General features: G+C 49.4%; 1 protein-coding gene and 1 non-coding gene across 3 annotated transcripts in view; one reads left to right on the plus strand and one right to left on the minus strand.

Annotated features, from left to right (window-relative positions):
- Positions 1 to 16275, minus strand: part of AGBL5 (AGBL carboxypeptidase 5) — a 37472-nt gene extending 21197 nt beyond the window's left edge. For both annotated transcript variants that reach the window (XM_040426971.1, XM_040426972.1), the window contains exons 1-8: positions 16130 to 16275; positions 12869 to 12935; positions 12206 to 12469; positions 11043 to 11214; positions 10086 to 10252; positions 9578 to 9758; positions 9323 to 9501; positions 4479 to 5043 (exon numbers count right to left, since the gene is read on the minus strand). In XM_040426971.1, coding sequence (XP_040282905.1) covers positions 4479 to 5043; positions 9323 to 9501; positions 9578 to 9758; positions 10086 to 10252; positions 11043 to 11214; positions 12206 to 12426 — 1485 coding nt within the window. In that variant the 5' untranslated portion in view covers positions 12427 to 12469; positions 12869 to 12935; positions 16130 to 16275. The remainder of the gene's footprint in view (positions 1 to 4478; positions 5044 to 9322; positions 9502 to 9577; positions 9759 to 10085; positions 10253 to 11042; positions 11215 to 12205; positions 12470 to 12868; positions 12936 to 16129) is intronic.
- A 230-nt stretch (positions 16276 to 16505) lies between these two features.
- TRNAY-GUA lies at positions 16506 to 16591 on the plus strand. The gene is given in 2 exon segments: positions 16506 to 16542; positions 16556 to 16591. It is a non-coding gene; the product is annotated as a tRNA-Tyr (tRNA).
- Positions 16592 to 17550: the final 959 nt, after the last annotated feature.

Genomic DNA, 17550 nt, shown 5'->3' on the forward strand with positions numbered 1-17550 from the left:
TCTCACCAAAGTTGTCCTCCACACAGATGGCCCTCTGGACACTAAAAAGGCCTTAGATAGATTACATAAGACTATTTTGAGTTCTTTCTAGTACTGGCTATTAAATCCCTGTATTCTGATCCAGAGGCCATGGTAAATCTCCAGCTACCGCATTTCATCCTTTTAAGATCCAGCATGCAGTTATTCAGGGATGCACTCTTCCCCGGTTTAATTGCTTTCATAACAACCCGAATAACTCAGGAGTCAAAATTGGCCAGACTTAGTAGAAGCTTGGGTTGTTCACCGATGATCTGATTCGGTCACTAAAGAAGCTTCAGAACTCCCAACATTTCTTACATGTTGGACTCGGTCTCCGCAGTCTTGGGGGCCTCAGTTCAATCACAAGAATTCTGAAATACTCTACTGTAATATTCCCCCTGGATGCAAAAACCATCAGACCATACCGCTGGTTTTCAATCCAAGCTGCAGCATTTTCTCTGATTGGGGCTCTCCTTGACCAACCATTCAGATGCTTCATACAAGGTTGGCCATCCACCCATGTATAAATCTGGGGCTGAGGCAAGCTGTCCACCTCTTGGCTAGGCAGGTTTCATACAATAAAGATGGTGGTTCTTCCACAATTTCTGTATTTATATAGATCTCTTCCTAAATCGGTTCCTTTAAAGCAGGGGTGGGGAACCTCCGGCCCCCTGCCAGAACATATTGTGAAAATGTTAATTATCGCTTCCATTATGGAAGTGGTCATTAGCATGTGGGAGCCATAGAAGATGAGAACAGCGCTGCACTGGCTGTACTCACCTTCTCTGGTCTTCTTCTAGTCCCACGCTGTGTCCTGACACATACAGCGGCCGGACATAGTGCACGTAGACGCGCACCATTTACCTGGTGCTGTGCACTGTCAGGCGGAGAGAAGACCAGGGAGGGTAAGTGAATCTGCCAAGTGGCAGCGCTGTCCGGAGCTGGAGAGGCAAGTTTATTTTAAATGTTTGATCTGAGGTCTGACTCGAGCTGATCTGAGGCTAATGGAGGATGGGGAGGGTCTGATCTGAGGCTGGGGGGGGGGGGGGGGGTCTGATCTGAGGCCTATTGGGGGTCTGATGTGAGGTTGGGAGGCCTATTGGGGGTCTGATGTGAGGTTGGGAGGCCTATTGGGGGTCTGATGTGAGGCTGGAAGGCCTATTGGGGGTCTGATGTGAGGTTGAGAAGTCTGATGGGGGTGTGATCTGAGGTCTGATAGGCTGAAGAAAGAGACAGGGACAGTGAAAGCTGGGTTAACCTCTCTCTGGACCCCTATGGGTTTAGCTTTGCTGCCATTAATGCCAAATAAAGAACTAAATATAACATTCTCAACTTAAAATTTAAACTGCTATTTGTGGTCAAAATGGCGCCTGTACTATTTGTAATATATACGGTGCAGGCGCCATTTTGTGCTTCAAAAACACAGCGCTCTAGATTTTTTTTTTTTATTAAAGCACCATTTCTGTAACTTAACCCTAAGTCACTTATATTTTTGACCAAATTTTGCAGTCAAATTTTTAAGTTAAGAATTTTGCATGGCCCCCGAACGATGTTACAAATATCCAAATGGCCCTCGTCAGCAAAAATGTTCCCCACCCCCGATGTAAAGGATTTAGAAGCTTTACAAGATGACCTTTCAATACATACTTTCCTCCAAATAGCCTCATATTCCAAGAGGAACCAAGTGAAGGAAACCATTAGTACCAAACATCATAGGGTTACAAGACTGGATCAACTGTTCCTTGTGCATTCACCTTCTGATTCAAACCCTCCTTGGGTCCCATTGGAATCAGACTTCCTCCACTTTCATGTAGGACCCTTATCTAGATGCCTTCTCATTTGCCCTTGATTTCAGGCACAGTGGTTACTTTTCTATTGTTCCTTGCTCTTGTGGAGGTCGGGGCGCTCTTGGTCCCCTCTGTCTCCAGCGTTTGCTCTGTTTGGTAACGTATTCATGGTTTTCTTAGAAACTCACCAGGATGCATGATCTACTATGTGGAAAATTGATGTCACCATCCTATTTTACTGATAATATACCGTATTTCCCACACTACACGCGTGCAGAATTATTAGGCAAATGAGTATTTTGACCACATCATCCTCTTTATGCATGTTGTCTTACTCCAAGCTGTATAGGCTCGAAAGCCTACTACCAATTAAGCATATTAGGTGATGTGCATCTCTGTAATGAGAAGGGGTGTGGTCTAATGACATCAACACCCTATATCAGGTGTGCATAATTATTAGGCAACTTCCTTTCCTTTGGCAAAATGGGTCAAAAGAAGGACTTGACAGGCTCAGAAAAGTCAAAAATAGTGAGATATCTTGCAGAGGGATGCAGCACTCTTAAAATTGCAAAGCTTCTGAAGCGTGATCATCGAACAATCAAGCGTTTCATTCAAAATAGTCAACAGGGTCGCAAGCGTGTGGAAAAACCAAGGCGCAAAATAACTGCCCATGAACTGAGAAAAGTCAAGCGTGCAGCTGCCAAGATGCCACTTGCCACCAGTTTGGCCATATTTCAGAGCTGCAACATCACTGGAGTGCCCAAAAGCACAAGGTGTGCAATACTCAGAGACATGGCCAAGGTAAGAAAGGCTGAAAGACGACCACCACTGAACAAGACACACAAGCTGAAACGTCAAGACTGGGCCAAGAAATATCTCAAGACTGATTTTTCTAAGGTTTTATGGACTGATGAAATGAGAGTGAGTCTTGATGGGCCCGTGGCTGGATTGGTAAAGGGCAGAGAGCTCCAGCCCGACTCAGACGCCAGCAAGGTGGAGGTGGAGTACTGGTTTGGGCTGGTATCATCAAAGATGAGCTTGTGGGGCCTTTTCGGGTTGAGGATGGAGTCAAGCTCAACTCCCAGTCCTACTGCCAGTTTCTGGAAGACACCTTCTTCAAGCAGTGGTACAGGAAGAAGTCTGCATCCTTCAAGAAAAACATGATTTTCATGCAGGACAATGCTCCATCACACGCGTCCAAGTACTCCACAGCGTGGCTGGCAAGAAAGGGTATAAAAGAAGAAAATCTAATGACATGGCCTCCTTGTTCACCTGATCTGAACCCCATTGAGAACCTGTGGTCCATCATCAAATGTGAGATTTACAAGGAGGGAAAACAGTACACCTCTCTGAACAGTGTCTGGGAGGCTGTGGTTGCTGCTGCACGCAATGTTGATGGTGAACAGATCAAAACACTGACAGAATCCATGGATGGCAGGCTTTTGAGTGTCCTTGCAAAGAAAGGTGGCTATATTGGTCACCGATTTGTTTTTGTTTTGTTTTTGAATGTCAGAAATGTATATTTGTGAATGTTGAGATGTTATATTTGTTTCACTGGTAAAAATAAATAATTGAAATGGGTATATATTTGTTTTTTGTTAAGTTGCCTAATAATTATGCACAGTAATAGTCACCTGCACACACAGATATCCCCCTAAAATAGCTAAAACTAAAAACAAACTAAAAACTACTTCCAAAAATATTCAGCTTTGATATTAATGAGTTTTTTGGGTTCATTGAGAACATGGTTGTTGTTCAATAATAAAATTAATCCTCAAAATACAACTTGCCTAATAATTCTGCACTCCCTGTATAAGATGTTACCGATGGAGAAAAAGAAGAAAAGAAAAAAATGTATCGAACCAAATGGTGTCATTTTGTGATCTGTGGTTTGCAAACGCTGTCTGGGCAAAGGGCCCTAAACAGGAAAGTGGGATGTGAACAGGAACTCTGGGGTGTGCCTACAAGTCACAGGAGGAGGACCCCGACTTCAGCTCCCTCCCCCTATGAGGTACTACTGCTAGAATGTGCCTTCATAGCAGGGTCAGAGAGTGGACTGTCAGGGGCAGTACGGTAAATATAGTCAGGATCTCTGCGACTGCACAATTCCAGCTCTGCGTGCATCTGCCACTGCCTCAGAAGATCTGCAGCCACCACTGGAGAACTTCAGCATCTGGATTGAGAGGGGCGGACCGGACATCAGGATGGAGCCAGTGTAGCCTGCAGCTTGGCAATGGCAGGGCCAAGGCATACTTGATACATGCTTGGAGAGGTTTACTCCCTTTGACCGTATATTATATCTACCACTGAGCACCACCTACAACGATTAGGAGTGCCGAAAAACTCAGCCTTTAAGTGGGTGGGGGGGGGTCCTGCCTTTCGGCTGAGAAATGGTCAGTAAGGGCAGTCAGGTTACAGAGGCTGAAACATATAATCAAGTTCTACATAGGAGTTATCTGATTCCATCTCCCTGAATACCATATATCTGAATGCATCTCCCTTATTTTTGGGAGGCCACAATAATGAAGGCACCATGTATGTATCTTGCCCTGTTGCCTCGTGATGCGATTGTACATTTTCTCTTATTTCAGAACCATTAGGGATGACTTTAGAAGAAAGACCACCTGGAAAACCCTATCCAGACATAACATGATTATAGCAGCTTACACTCACCTGCTCGTTCTCCTCTGTGAAGTAGTTCCCATACATAAAGCATCCTCTTTTCGAAGCGTGACCATGAAGGTCCACATAGAAGGCAATACCACTTTCCTGAGGAGGAACAGAGGTTGTGGCCTCATTGCTGCTGTCAGTGTCCAAACGGGACTCGCCATGGTCGCCGCCAACTTCAGCCTTGAGATCCGGCCCCAAGGCCCAAAGTTCCTTCTCCCTGGTGAAGTCCTCGTCTTCGGGTAAGATGGTGGTTTCTTGTGTCAGGCCCTGAGATGTCACATATGGACCCTTCCTGTCCATACTGTTTAACAGGTTATTTGTCTTCTCTATGTCAGACAAGTCGTCCTCTGTGGGGAGCTGTGTCGGGGAATGATTCAAAGTCTTTGGTCGGAGTGCAGGGTTAGAGGGGGAAAGAGTTGTGGTATTCCTCGAGTCGGGATCACTGGAACGGATGCGGTCATGGATATGGTGGTAGAGGAGGACAGACTTTGCTCCATAGACTGATGGGTGAAGCTCAAAATCTGGGGCAAGATATTGCCGGTTCAGATTCACTCCCCGGGTATCTGTCCTGTAAGACGAGGGAAGGACCGGTCAGAAATATCACACCGGCCAGTCAAATATAATGAAGTACCCACGCTTGTCCCATTGGTATGATGAAGCATGTTATATAATAAGTACATTAAACCGTGAAACAAGAAAATGGAATATAAAACCTAAATATTGAGGGATGGGTGTAGACCAAAGGTAAGGTAAAGGGGAGGGAACGAAATAATTTGTCCCTGAGAAAGGACGTAGCAGAGATGCCCATCACCCTATCAGGATACCAGCTCAGTCATCCCCAGGAGGTCAGGGAAATAAGACCTAACCAGAGTAACCCCTATACTTTTTCCATGAACCCCACATATTTGCAAACTTGATTAGGGAACGGGTCTCCCGGTGTGTTAGCTCTTCAAATCTGTTCTTCGTTGATCTGCCAATGTGCAATCAGAACTCTGGCTCACCAAAAGAGGATGTAGTACTTTGGTGTTATTCGGAGCCTGTACTTCCATGAATAGACTTAGGAGGCACAGTTTGGGCGATACCACATAATTGTTTTTGTGCACAGGTGACCAGAATTCTGCTACTTTAGGACACGGTCACCATAGATGGAAGCAGGAGCCTCTCTCTCGTCCACACCTCCAGCAAGTGTGGTCACAGTCAACAGGAGTATGATGCCATCTAGTAAGTACTTTATAGTAGTTTTCCTGCAACTTAATACAATGGAAATTTTTTGTGGAGAGTGAAAAAAAATAAAAATTTCTGCTTCTGAGAGTTTCCCCACCAAGATCCTGTTCCCACTGGTCTAATTTTTGGAAGTAAGAGTGAATACATAGCCGAGATCTTTTTCTTAGGCTCTAAATTTTGTAAGGCGTAGTTCTCAAATATAGACCTTTGCTAAAGAGGGAACATTCCTCTTGATATATCCCATGAGGTGATGGAGGTGAAAGGTGAAGAGGTCAATAAGAACAAGGGCAGAGTCCCCAGATCACAGAGATCAAGTAGTGGGAGATGCTTAGAAGACGTGGTGTTAGGTATGATGACTGCTTGAGGCGAGTCCAGCGATGCATCTCTAATCTGCATCAGTTCCACTGGGTTGACTAATAAAGACTTGCTCAGTCCCCCCAAGGTGCAAGTGTGGGTTTGGTCTAGACATTAGAAGTATGCTGTGGTCCATTAGCCCAGAGAAGTAAACTGCACATGGTGAGTTCAGCTTGGATATCTAGTTGGTCTACAGATGCCCTCAGCCAGTCCAGACTGCGGGTTCTTTGAATTGTCTAGTAGGAAGATCTAAAATCATGGCGCTCTAGTCCTCCCTGTCCAATAGACTACACAAGGCAAGTGTGAGCTAAATCGGGGCTTCTGCCTGATCCGGTATTTATTTTTATTTTTTTGCATTTTTAGTGCAGACAGGAAAACCAGATTTGTTTTGCAGTAACACTTGATGCCGGATCCGGCATTAATGCATTTCAATGGAAAATAATGCCGGCAAGTGTTCCGAATTTTTGGACGGAGAAAATACAGCGGCCAAATACTGTAAGTGACTGAACTGAAGACATCCTGACCCATACTGAACGGATTGCTCCCCATTCAGAATGCATGGGGATAAAACTGATCAGTTCTTTTCCGGTATTGAGCCCCTAGGACGGAACTCAGTGCCGCAACATAATAACGCAAGTGTGAAAGTACCCTGATGTGTAACGCTTCTAAACCAAAGAGTAATTAGCCACTGTGGATGGGGAATTAGTTCCATACTCTCATCCTGGGGCAGTTCCGCCCACCATACAGAGTCCCCCTTGCTTCTATCTCCACTCACACAACACAGCTACTTGCGCCGCAGTTAGTTACATAAACCTAGCGGACTGTGTAAAACTCCCCCAACATCTACTCTACGCGTTACGCTTGTTACTAACGGCCATCCTAGCGCCGAGATCGCCGCCTCACCACACGAGGCGTGCATGTCTCTGTTTTGTTGTAGTATTCTCTCTACTCCTGATGAGCTTAGTAACAAGCGAAACGCGTAGAGTAGATGTAGTAGGCATTATTTTCCATTGAAATGAATTAAGTGTTCTGGCAAAACGGATCCGCGTCAGCCTGCGCAGACCTTTAAAAATGCAAAAATAAATAAATACCGGATCCGTTTTTCCGGATGACACTGGAGAGACGGATCCGGCGTTTCCATGCATTTCTTAGACGGATCCACATCTGTTCGCACTCGGATTTCCGGAACTTCCTGCCGGATCTTCACAACGCAAGTGTAAAAGTACCCCAACAATAAAAAGAACCGCTGCATTCTATAGCCGACCGCTGTACGCATTAGGATACGCGGTTCCGCAGCTGAGAGCTACTGTTTGGTTCATTAAACTCTGCAGACACTAACACGGGTTTGATACTTTCGGACACACATTAACCCTTCCTATACGTTTTAATCGAAATAATAATAAAGATTTTGTGTTTTAGTTTTCAACGTTCTGATCTACAAGTCCTCCCGATCAAACTCCATGAAGTCCGTCTTGTATGCCTTTCTGTGGTGGAGGCAGAAGCCCCGATTTAGCTCACACTTGCCTTGTGTAGTCTATTGGACAGGGAGGACTAGAACGCCATGATTTTAGATCTTACTACAAGACAATTCAAAGCACCCGCTGTCTGGACTGGCTGAGGGCATCTGTAGACCAACTAGATATCCAAGCTGAACTCGCCATGTGCAGTTTACTTCTCCGGGCTAATGGACCACAGCATACTCCGAATGTCTTGACCAAACCCACACTTACACCTTGGGATTTAGGGGGACTGAGCGAGTCTTTATTAGTCAACCCAGAGATGCATCGCTGGACTCGCCCCAAGCATCCAGCATACCTAACACCACGTCTTCTAAGCATCTCCCACTACTTGATCTCTGTGATCTGGGGACTCTGCCCTTGTTCTTATTGACCTCTTCACCTCATGGGATATATCAAGAGGAATGTTCCCTCTTTAGCAAAGGTCTATATTTGAGAACTACGCCTTACAAAATTTAGAGCCTGAGAAAAAGATCTCGGCTATGTATTCACTCTTACTTCCATAAATTAGACCAGTGGGAACAGGATCTTGGTGGGGAAATTCTCAGAAGCAGAAACTGTGTTTTTTTTTTCACCCTCCACAAAATTTTTCCATTGTATTAAGTTGCAGGAAAACTACTATAAAGTACTTACTAGATGGCATCATACTCCTGTTGACTGTGACCACACTTGCTGGAGGTGTGGACGGGAGAGAGGCTCCTGCTTCCATCTATGGTGACCGTGTCCTAAAGTAGCAGAATTCTGGTCACCTGTGCACAAATACAATTATGTGGCATCGCCCAGACTGTGCCTCCTAAGTCTATTCATGGAAGTACAGGCTCCGAGTTGATGTAGTGGAGCGTAAACCATACTTCTACTCTTTACAGCGACTCGTAGATACAGAACTTTCGGTACAACAATCTTTTTAACCAGGCCAAGTTTAGATAAAGAAGCAAATTGTTGAGACGATATAGTTGGGAGTTTGAGGGATGTTAACCAGTTGTCAATGAGAGCTTCCTGCTCCATTCCTTCTGTGGGGGAGGGATATATAGCTTTCTACATTACTCACCAAGTCAGTGGTGCGCAGGTCTCACTAGGAGTGGGAAGAGGGGGTTGGCTTCCCTCTGTGTCATTTCAGAAAGACGTAGCCTCCAGAGCGGAATGGAGACTGAACTGATGCATTCTGAGACGATCCGTTTCCAGTCAGAATGCATTAGGGCAAAACTGATCCATTTTGGACCGCTTGTGAGAACCCTGAACGGATCTCACAAACGGAAAGCCGAAACGCCAGCCTAAGCACGTTCTTAAGGTCATTACGAGGCCAGGTCAGGTGATCCCCATATCTCTGGAGACTGATGAGGTTTATGAGAAAGTTCCAACCTCTGAACCACCATCTGCAACTCATTAATGGTCTTTTGTCTGGTTTGGTCTAAATGGGCCTCCAAGGCCAAGAAGTGCCCCCTGACTACTGGTTTATGGTCTTCTCATAATAGCCCCGGGGAGGCACCGAGGTGGAAATACTCAGTAAGGACTCCCTCTATTTGCTTCAGATGTGTTTCCTCATCAAGAAGGGTAACAGGCGCCATCTAGAATCAGCCTTGGGAAGACCCTTCAGACAATACCCCATAAACCCTGCAGTATAATGCCTCTCCTCGAGCTATGTGACGGTAAAAAGAATCATCTCTGTCCTGGGGTGGACCACCCCCCACTAATCAGTAACCCATTAAGGACCAGTAATGGACAGCAGTGTCACCCCCACCCCCAAATACTCACCTGTAATGTCCCCTCACCACCCCATCAGGGTTCAGCATGGGGATGAGCTTGAAGATGAACATGCGCCTCAGCATGGCCGCCCGGGGGTCGTCCTGCCTCAGGATAAATTCCAAGAAGCCATTGAAGACAAAGCTGGAGGGCGTCTCCCCTGGGTGAACGCGGCTGCTCAGGAAGAACACCTGTTGACGGTGGCACAGCAGAGGTCAGATACAGAGCCGATAATGTGTGGGGGGATGGGGTCACATTCACACTCACCCTCTTCCCAGAGAAGCAGAACGGCCGTGGACAGGAGCGATCCGGGAACAGCTTGTCCAGTCTGGGCTCCCGTTCCTCCATCATCCCGTGGCAGGAGCTGATGGTGAGAAGGTCGACGCGGAGGCCCTCCAGGGAGTGACAGAGAAGCTCCCGATGGTAGTAGATGGATTCTGGCGGGCTGCTGCAGAGGACAGCAGAGATTTAATAGTCACACTGCCGGACAACTGCCCCTCCCCCATCTCCAGGGTCTGCGCTGATCTCAGGATGTTCCACAGACTCCTTGTGAAGTGTGCCCCGGACAATCACCATGTACAATAAAAGCTGCACACCCCTCGTGACCAGGTCCTGGAGTCCAGGCAGGTTACGTCACAAAGCCTAAGCTGCGAGAAGTACTAGGTCGGGGCAGATATTCAGAGAGATGCAGAGACTGATCTTCATCACGTACATCTCCCCGTTACCGGCTGGCGACAATACTGCCCCAATAAAACCCTATAGGGCGGCAGCTTACCTGCCGGGAGACATGACCTTGCTGTCGGAGAATCGGTCGTCCAGGCCGGACAGCAGCTCTTGGCTCTCCTCATAAGAGAAAGGGAAGCAGAAAGCAAAGTAGGTGGTGGCGCCGCGGCAGTCCAGGAAGCGGTGGGCAAACGACAGGACAAACTGGTTCTCCACCATCTGTAGAGAGAAGAAGGCGATGAGTGACCCCTGCCAGGTCATGTCTGAGAGGTTGTCACAGCCCCACCCCCTGACCTTATACTACAGTAACATCTAATACTGCCGACAACCAGCCCGTATATCACGTCTGGGAGGTTGTCACAGCCCCGCCCCCTGACCTTATACTACAGTAACATCTATTACTGCCGACAACCAGCCTGTATATCACGTCTGGGAGGTTGTCACAGCCCCGCCCCCTGACCTTATACTACAGTAACATCTAATACTGCCGACAACCAGCCCGTATATCACGTCTAGGAGGTTGTCACAGCCCTGCCCCCTGACCTTATACTACAGTAACATCTATTACTGCCGACAACCAGCCCGTATATATCACGTCTGGGATGTTGTCACAGCCCCGCCCCCTGACCTTATACTACAGTAACATCTAATACTGCCGACAACCTGCCCGTATATATCACGTCTGGGAGGTTGTCACAGCCCCGCCCCCTGACCTTATACTACAGTAACATCTATTACTGCAGACAACCAGCCCGTATATCATGTCTGGGAGGTTGTCACAGCCCCGCCCCCTGACCTTATACTACAGTAACATCTAATACTGCCGACAACCAGCCCGTATATCACATCTGGGAGGTTGTCACAGCCCCGCCCTGTTACGGACATCACAGAATATTAAAACAATAAGCGTCCCCTAGTGATCACTATTCTCCTGCTGTATAGCCTCTACAGTTTATCTGGGTCTCCCCGACTATGGGGGGCTACAGTCCAGCATAAAGATGGGGGATACCTGGAAGGTGGGTCTGTCGCGGACGCGCTCCCAGCGTGAGCGGATGGGGACAGTGCGAACGAATGGCGCCATTCCCTGGCCGTACAGCTTGCTCTGTTTATTCATGTTCATGATGTTTATTTTAATGAGCTTCCCCGGAGCTCCGCCTCTTACGCTAAAGTAAAACCAGGACCTGCAGAGAGAGAGTCAGGATGTACATAATGTGGGGAGTCTGCGCCCTGCCCCCCACTATGCTATGCTTCAGGCAGCAGGGGCAGAGGGTAACAGCGCTGCCTCCAGCCTCTGACGCCGCCCACCACCCAGCCCCTGACACTGCCCACCATGCACCACCCAGCCCCCTGCGCTCGGCGCCACCAAGCCCCCTGTGCCACCCACCACCCAGCCCTCGACGACGTCCGCCACCCAGCCCAAGGCGCCACCAACCAGCCCCCGGCACCAAGCCCCAGGCACTCAGCGCCACCCACCACTCGACGACATCGTCTGCCACCCAGCCCCAGGCGCTCGGCGCCACCCACCAACCAGCCCTCCTCGCCACCCGCCACCCAGCGCTCCACGCTGCCCGCCACCAAGCCAAAGGCACTCAGCGCCACCCAGCCCTCAATGACGTCCGCCGCCCGCCACCCACCAACCAGCCCTCCTCGCCACCCAGCCCCCGGCGCTCCACGCCGCCCGCCACAAAGCCCAAGGCACTCTGCGCCACCCACCACCCAGCCCTCGAGGACGTCCGCCACCCAGCCCCTCTGCGCCACCCACCAACCAGCCCTCCTCGCCACCCAGCCCATGGCGCTCCACGCCGCCTGCCACCCAGCGCTCCACACCATCCGCCACCCAGCGCCAGGCACTCAGCACCACCCACCACCCAGCCCTCGATGACGTCTGCCACCCAGTCCCAGGCGCCACCCAGCCCCCGGCGCTCCACGCCGCCCGCCACCAAGCGCCACCTAGCCCTCGACGACGTCCGCCACCCAGCCCCCGACGACGTCCGCCACCCAGCCCCAGGCGCTTGGCGCCACCCACCAACCAGCCTCCTCACCACCCAGCCCCCAGTGCTCCACGCCGCCCACCAGCCCGCAGAGATCATTAATAGCAAGGGCTCTGCCACAATTGGCAACCTCCATGACGAGACAATGCCAGGCGTCTCGCTGCCGATTGGCGTCACATACCTGTTTCCATTCTCGTACTCTGTGTCTGCGCAGTCCGGCTTCGTCCAGACGTTAAACTCGTAGTCGACTGTGGGTGCACAGCTGCTGGTCCCTGCCCCGCTGCTGCCATTACTGCTGGACAAGTCCCCGTCTCCATCGGACCTCTCTACCTTCTCCACCCGAGCTAAATTTCCAGAATCGAACTTGGAGCTGAAGAGTAACCCCCCACAGCGGACTTCCATCACGACACGACGGCGGCTGCGAGGAAGCTCATTCTCCGGGAGTCTGTAAGACAGAAAGAGGTCATGTGACCACCGGTGTTAAGCGGGAGCAAACACCAAAGACAGGTCATCAGGTCATGTGACCACTAGCATTACATGGTCATGTGACCGTTGACGTTACATGGATGCGGACACCAAGGACAGGACTTGTGACCACAGGCATTACATGGACACACATACACCCACCAAGGACAGGTCATGTGACCGTTTACATTACATGGATGCGGACGCCAAGGACAGGACACGTGACCACTAGCATTACGTGGACACACACATGTAGCGCATCATCAGGATAAAATAAGGTCTAATTACACCAAACCGCAGAAGGACCACCAGGGGGCACTGATCTTCCAACACAACAACCAGCAGGGAGCACTGCACACACATCCCTGAATATACTGACCATGATCCGGACACGGGTGACCGCTGCCGTGTTCGCCGTACCTCGTGTATCTTCTCATGAAAAGGGCCTAAGAGGGAATAAAGAAGGCAATGAGACCTATAATATTACAGCAACCCTCTGCAGAGTCCAGACCTCCTCCAACCCTCTGCAGAGTCCAGACCTCCTCCAACCCTCTGCAGAGTCCAGACCTCCTCCAACCCTCTGCAGAGTCCAGACCTCCTCCAACCCTCTGCAGAGTCCAGACCTCCTCTGTGTCGGGAGCTTCATGGCCGAGCAGCTGCACAATGCCAGGCGTCGGATGGACGTTATAAAGCGTCACCACTGGAGCCACATTGTGCCAGCTGTGAGGTCTGGCGGAGGAGGGGTGATGTTGGGGGGGGGGGGGTTCAGGGGCTGCCTCACCCCTTAGGTTCCGGTGAAGGGAAATCTTAAAGGGGTTCTGCAGTTTTTTATTCTCTGGATAGATCATCAGCATCTAATCGGTGGGGACCTGACACCCCGGACCCCCTGCCGATCAGCTGTTTGAGAAGGCAGCGGCGCTGGCAGTAGACCACAGGCCAGTGATGAGGTCACTGGGCCTGCGGTAAACAGAGAGACGCCAGCGGCGCTCCTCGACCATTGCTGCCTTCTCAAACAGCTGATCGGCGGGGGTCCCGGGTGTCGGACCCCAGCCGGTCAGATGCTGATGATCTATCCAGAGGAAAGAAACTGCAGAACCGCTTTAATGCTTCAGCAGAGAAGACATTGAGGACAATTGTATGGTGGCAAGGTCCATAAAGGTATGGCTGGTGACCGGGCGCGCAGAGTGCTGACCCCAACCCAATCCAATACCTAGAATGGATATTACAAGACTGGCCATCTTGTCTGAGGTCAGTGTCTGGCCAGTCCTCCGGTGAACTCTGATAGGACCATCAACTGCAGACAGTTGTGTCCAGTGATGGAAGCAGGTTCTGCCTGGCTACTAATGATGGCAGGAGGGCTGGAGAGGGCCTGCTGCCATCATACATACAGCAGGTGGCATGTGCGGGACACCACTACCTACCATGCCCGGTCTGGTGTCTGCGGAGGGTGCACTGACCGGCCTACGATGTGTCCAGGACATCGGAGAACCAGTCCGACTGACATTTTTTGGCTCATTTATGAGAGGCGGTGTTCCAACAAGAAGCACCCGCCGCATACTGCCTGCACCGCACAACATGCTCTACAGGGTTTAAAGAGGACCTCTTATGGGTCCGGACATTATAAACTAAGTATCAGGGTACGTAGGGCCTACAGCGGGGATCTAACTGCACTCCGTTCTCCTGCTGTGGCCCCCGTTGTATTTTTCCGCCTGGTATGCCAATTTTAGCATCGGAACAATGGGGAGGAGACTGAGTGTTTCTCCGTGGGCGTCTCCTTCTCCAATCGCAGCGCAGAGTGTCACAGCCAGGGAGACGGAGACGCCCACGGAGAAAGACTCCGTCTCCTCCTCATTTTAGCATACCAGGCGGGAGACGGTAACGGGGGCCACAGCAGGAGAACGGAGTGCAGTTAGATCCCCGCTGTATGCCCTACGTACCCTGATACTTAGTTTATAATGTCCGGACCCATGAGAGGTCCTCTTTAAAGCAGCTCTTCTGGCCGGCTCCATCACCAGACCTCCCCCACACCGTGAACATCTTCCATGTACAGCAGCATCAACCACGATGTCTGAAGGTGAAAGAGCTTGTAGTGACTCCAGGAGGATATGCAGCCTCTGTATTATATAGATTACACTACATCCGACCAGTCTCCTGTATGTGTGACATAGATCTGACCAGTCTCCTGTATGTATGACCTAGATCTGACCAGTCTCCTGTATGTGTGACATATCCGACCAGTCTCCTGTATGTATGACCTAGATCTGACCAGTCTCCTGTATGTGTGACATATATCCGACCAGTCTCCTGTATGTATGACCTAGATCTGACCAGTCTCCTGTATGTGACATATATCCGACCAGTCTCCTGTATGTGACATATATCCGACCAGTCTCCTGTATGTGACATATATCCGACCAGTCTCCTGTATGTGACATATATCCGACCAGTCTCCTGTATGTGACATATATCCGACCAGTCTCCTGTATGTGACATATATCCGACCAGTCTCCTGTATGTGTGACATATCCGACCAGTCTCCTGTATGTGACATATATCCGACCAGTCTCCTGTATGTGACATATATCCGACCAGTCTCCTGTATGTGACATATATCCGACCAGTCTCCTGTATGTGACATATATCCGACCAGTCTCCTGTATGTGACATATATCCGACCAGTCTCCTGTATGTGACATATATCCGACCAGTCTCCGGTATATATGACATATCCGACCAGTCTCCTGTATGTGACATATATCCGACCAGTCTCCGGTATGTGACATATATCCGACCAGTCTCCGGTATGTGACATATATCCGACCAGTCTCCTGTATGTGTGACATATATCCGACCAGTCTCAGGTATATATGACATATCCGACCAGTCTCCTGTATGTGTGACATATCCGACCAGTCTCCTGTATGTGACATATATCCGACCAGTCTCCTGTATGTGACATATATCCGACCAGTCTCCGGTATATATGACATATCCGACCAGCCTCCTGTATGTGACATATCCGACCAGTCTCCGGTATATATGACATATCCGACCAGTCTCCGGTATATATGACATATCCGACCAGCCTCCTGTATGTGACATATCCGACCAGTCTCCGGTATATATGACATATCCGACCAGTCTCCGGTATATATGACATATCCGACCAGTCTCCGGTATATATGACATATCCGACCAGTCTCCGGTATATATGACATATCCGACCAGCCTCCTGTATGTGACATATCCGACCAGTCTCCGGTATATATGACATATCCGACCAGTCTCCGGTATATATGACATATCCGACCAGCCTCCTGTATGTGACATATATTCGACCAGTCTCCTGTATATATGACATATATGACCAGCCTCCTGTATATATGACATATCCGACCAGCCTCATGTATGTGACATATCTGATCAGTCTCCTGTATATATGACATATATGACCAGCCTCCTGTATATATGACATATCCGACCAGTCTCCTGTATATATGACATATCCGACCAGTCTCCGGTATATATGACATATCCGACTAGTCTCCTGTATGTGACATATCCGACCAGCCTCCTGTAGGTATTTCACCTACCAGTATATGATGTATATGACATAGGGGCAGCCCGCTCCGGTAAGTACCTCCAGCAGGTGACAGCTCAGCCGTCAGTGCCCCGTCTCCCGGTAGGTCTCGCGCACCCGGGTCCTCGGCTCCGTTCACACCTCCCCTCTCACAGCTGAGCTCCGTAACCCAAACAAACCTCCCCCCTCCTTTCCATTCCGGGCAAGCAGGCAACAAGCCGCGCTCTAATTGGTCCGCTACACCAGCTAAGTATAACGCGCTTGTTGATTCGCTTTTGAAGGCAACCGTTGCGTTCCTCGCCTCGCTGTGAGGAAAGGGCGGGGACTAAAGACCTGTTTCCATGGAGACCAAACCAGTAACGGCAGGGGATAGTGACCTGGGCGGCGCCTGTGAGGTGACAGACTGGAGGGCGGGTGGAGCGCTCAGCTCTCAGCTCCTTCGATAGCTCAGTTGGTAGAGCGGAGGACTGTAGAGGAGATGCAGACATCCTTAGGTCACTGGTTCGATTCCGGTTCGAAGGACATTTTTTTTCCTGGAAGAAAAAATACAGTAAAATGTTAACATTATAATAACCTCCCTATGGAGAAAGTAACTGATATTATTATATTATATTATATTATATTGGAGTTCATTATATCCCCCCATATTATTTGTCCTCATAGCGGGATCATTATCTCTCCCCATAGCGGGTTCATTATCTCTCCTGATAGCGGGATCATTATCTCTCCTGATAGCGGGATCATTATCTCTCCTGATAGCGGGATCATTATCTCTCCTGATAGCGGGAATCATTATCTCTCCTGATAGCGGGATCATTATCTCTCCTGATAGCGGGATCATTATCTCTCCTGATAGCGGGATCATTATCTCTCCCCATAGCGGGATCATTATCTCTCCTGATAGCGGGATCATTATCTCTCCTGATAGCGGGATCATTATCTCTCCCCATAGCGGGATCATTATCTCTCCTGATAGCGGGATCATTATCTCTCCTGATAGCGGGATCATTATCTCTCCTGATAGCGGGATCATTATCTCTCCTGATAGCGGGATCATTATCTCTCCTGATAGCGGGATCATTATCTCTCCCCATAGCGGGATCATTATCTCTCCCCATAGCGGGTTCATTATCTCTCCTGATAGCGGGATCATTATCTCTCCACATAGCGGGATCATTATCTCTCCTGATAGCGGGATCATTATCTCTCCCCATAGCGGGATCATTATCTCTCCTGATAGCGGGATCATTATCTCTCCCCATAGCGGGATCATTATCTCTCCCCATAGCGGGTTCATTATCTCTCCTGATAGCGGGATCATTATCTCTCCACATAGCGGGATCATTATCTCTCCTGATAGCGGGATCATTATCTCTCCTGATAGCGGGATCATTATCTCTCCTGATAGCGGGATCATTATCTCTCCCCATAGCGGGATCATTATCTCTCCCATAGCGGGTTCATTATCTCTCCTGATAGCG

Source organism: Bufo bufo, chromosome 4, assembly GCF_905171765.1.
Source record: "Bufo bufo chromosome 4, aBufBuf1.1, whole genome shotgun sequence".
NCBI lineage: Eukaryota > Metazoa > Chordata > Amphibia > Anura > Bufonidae > Bufo > Bufo bufo.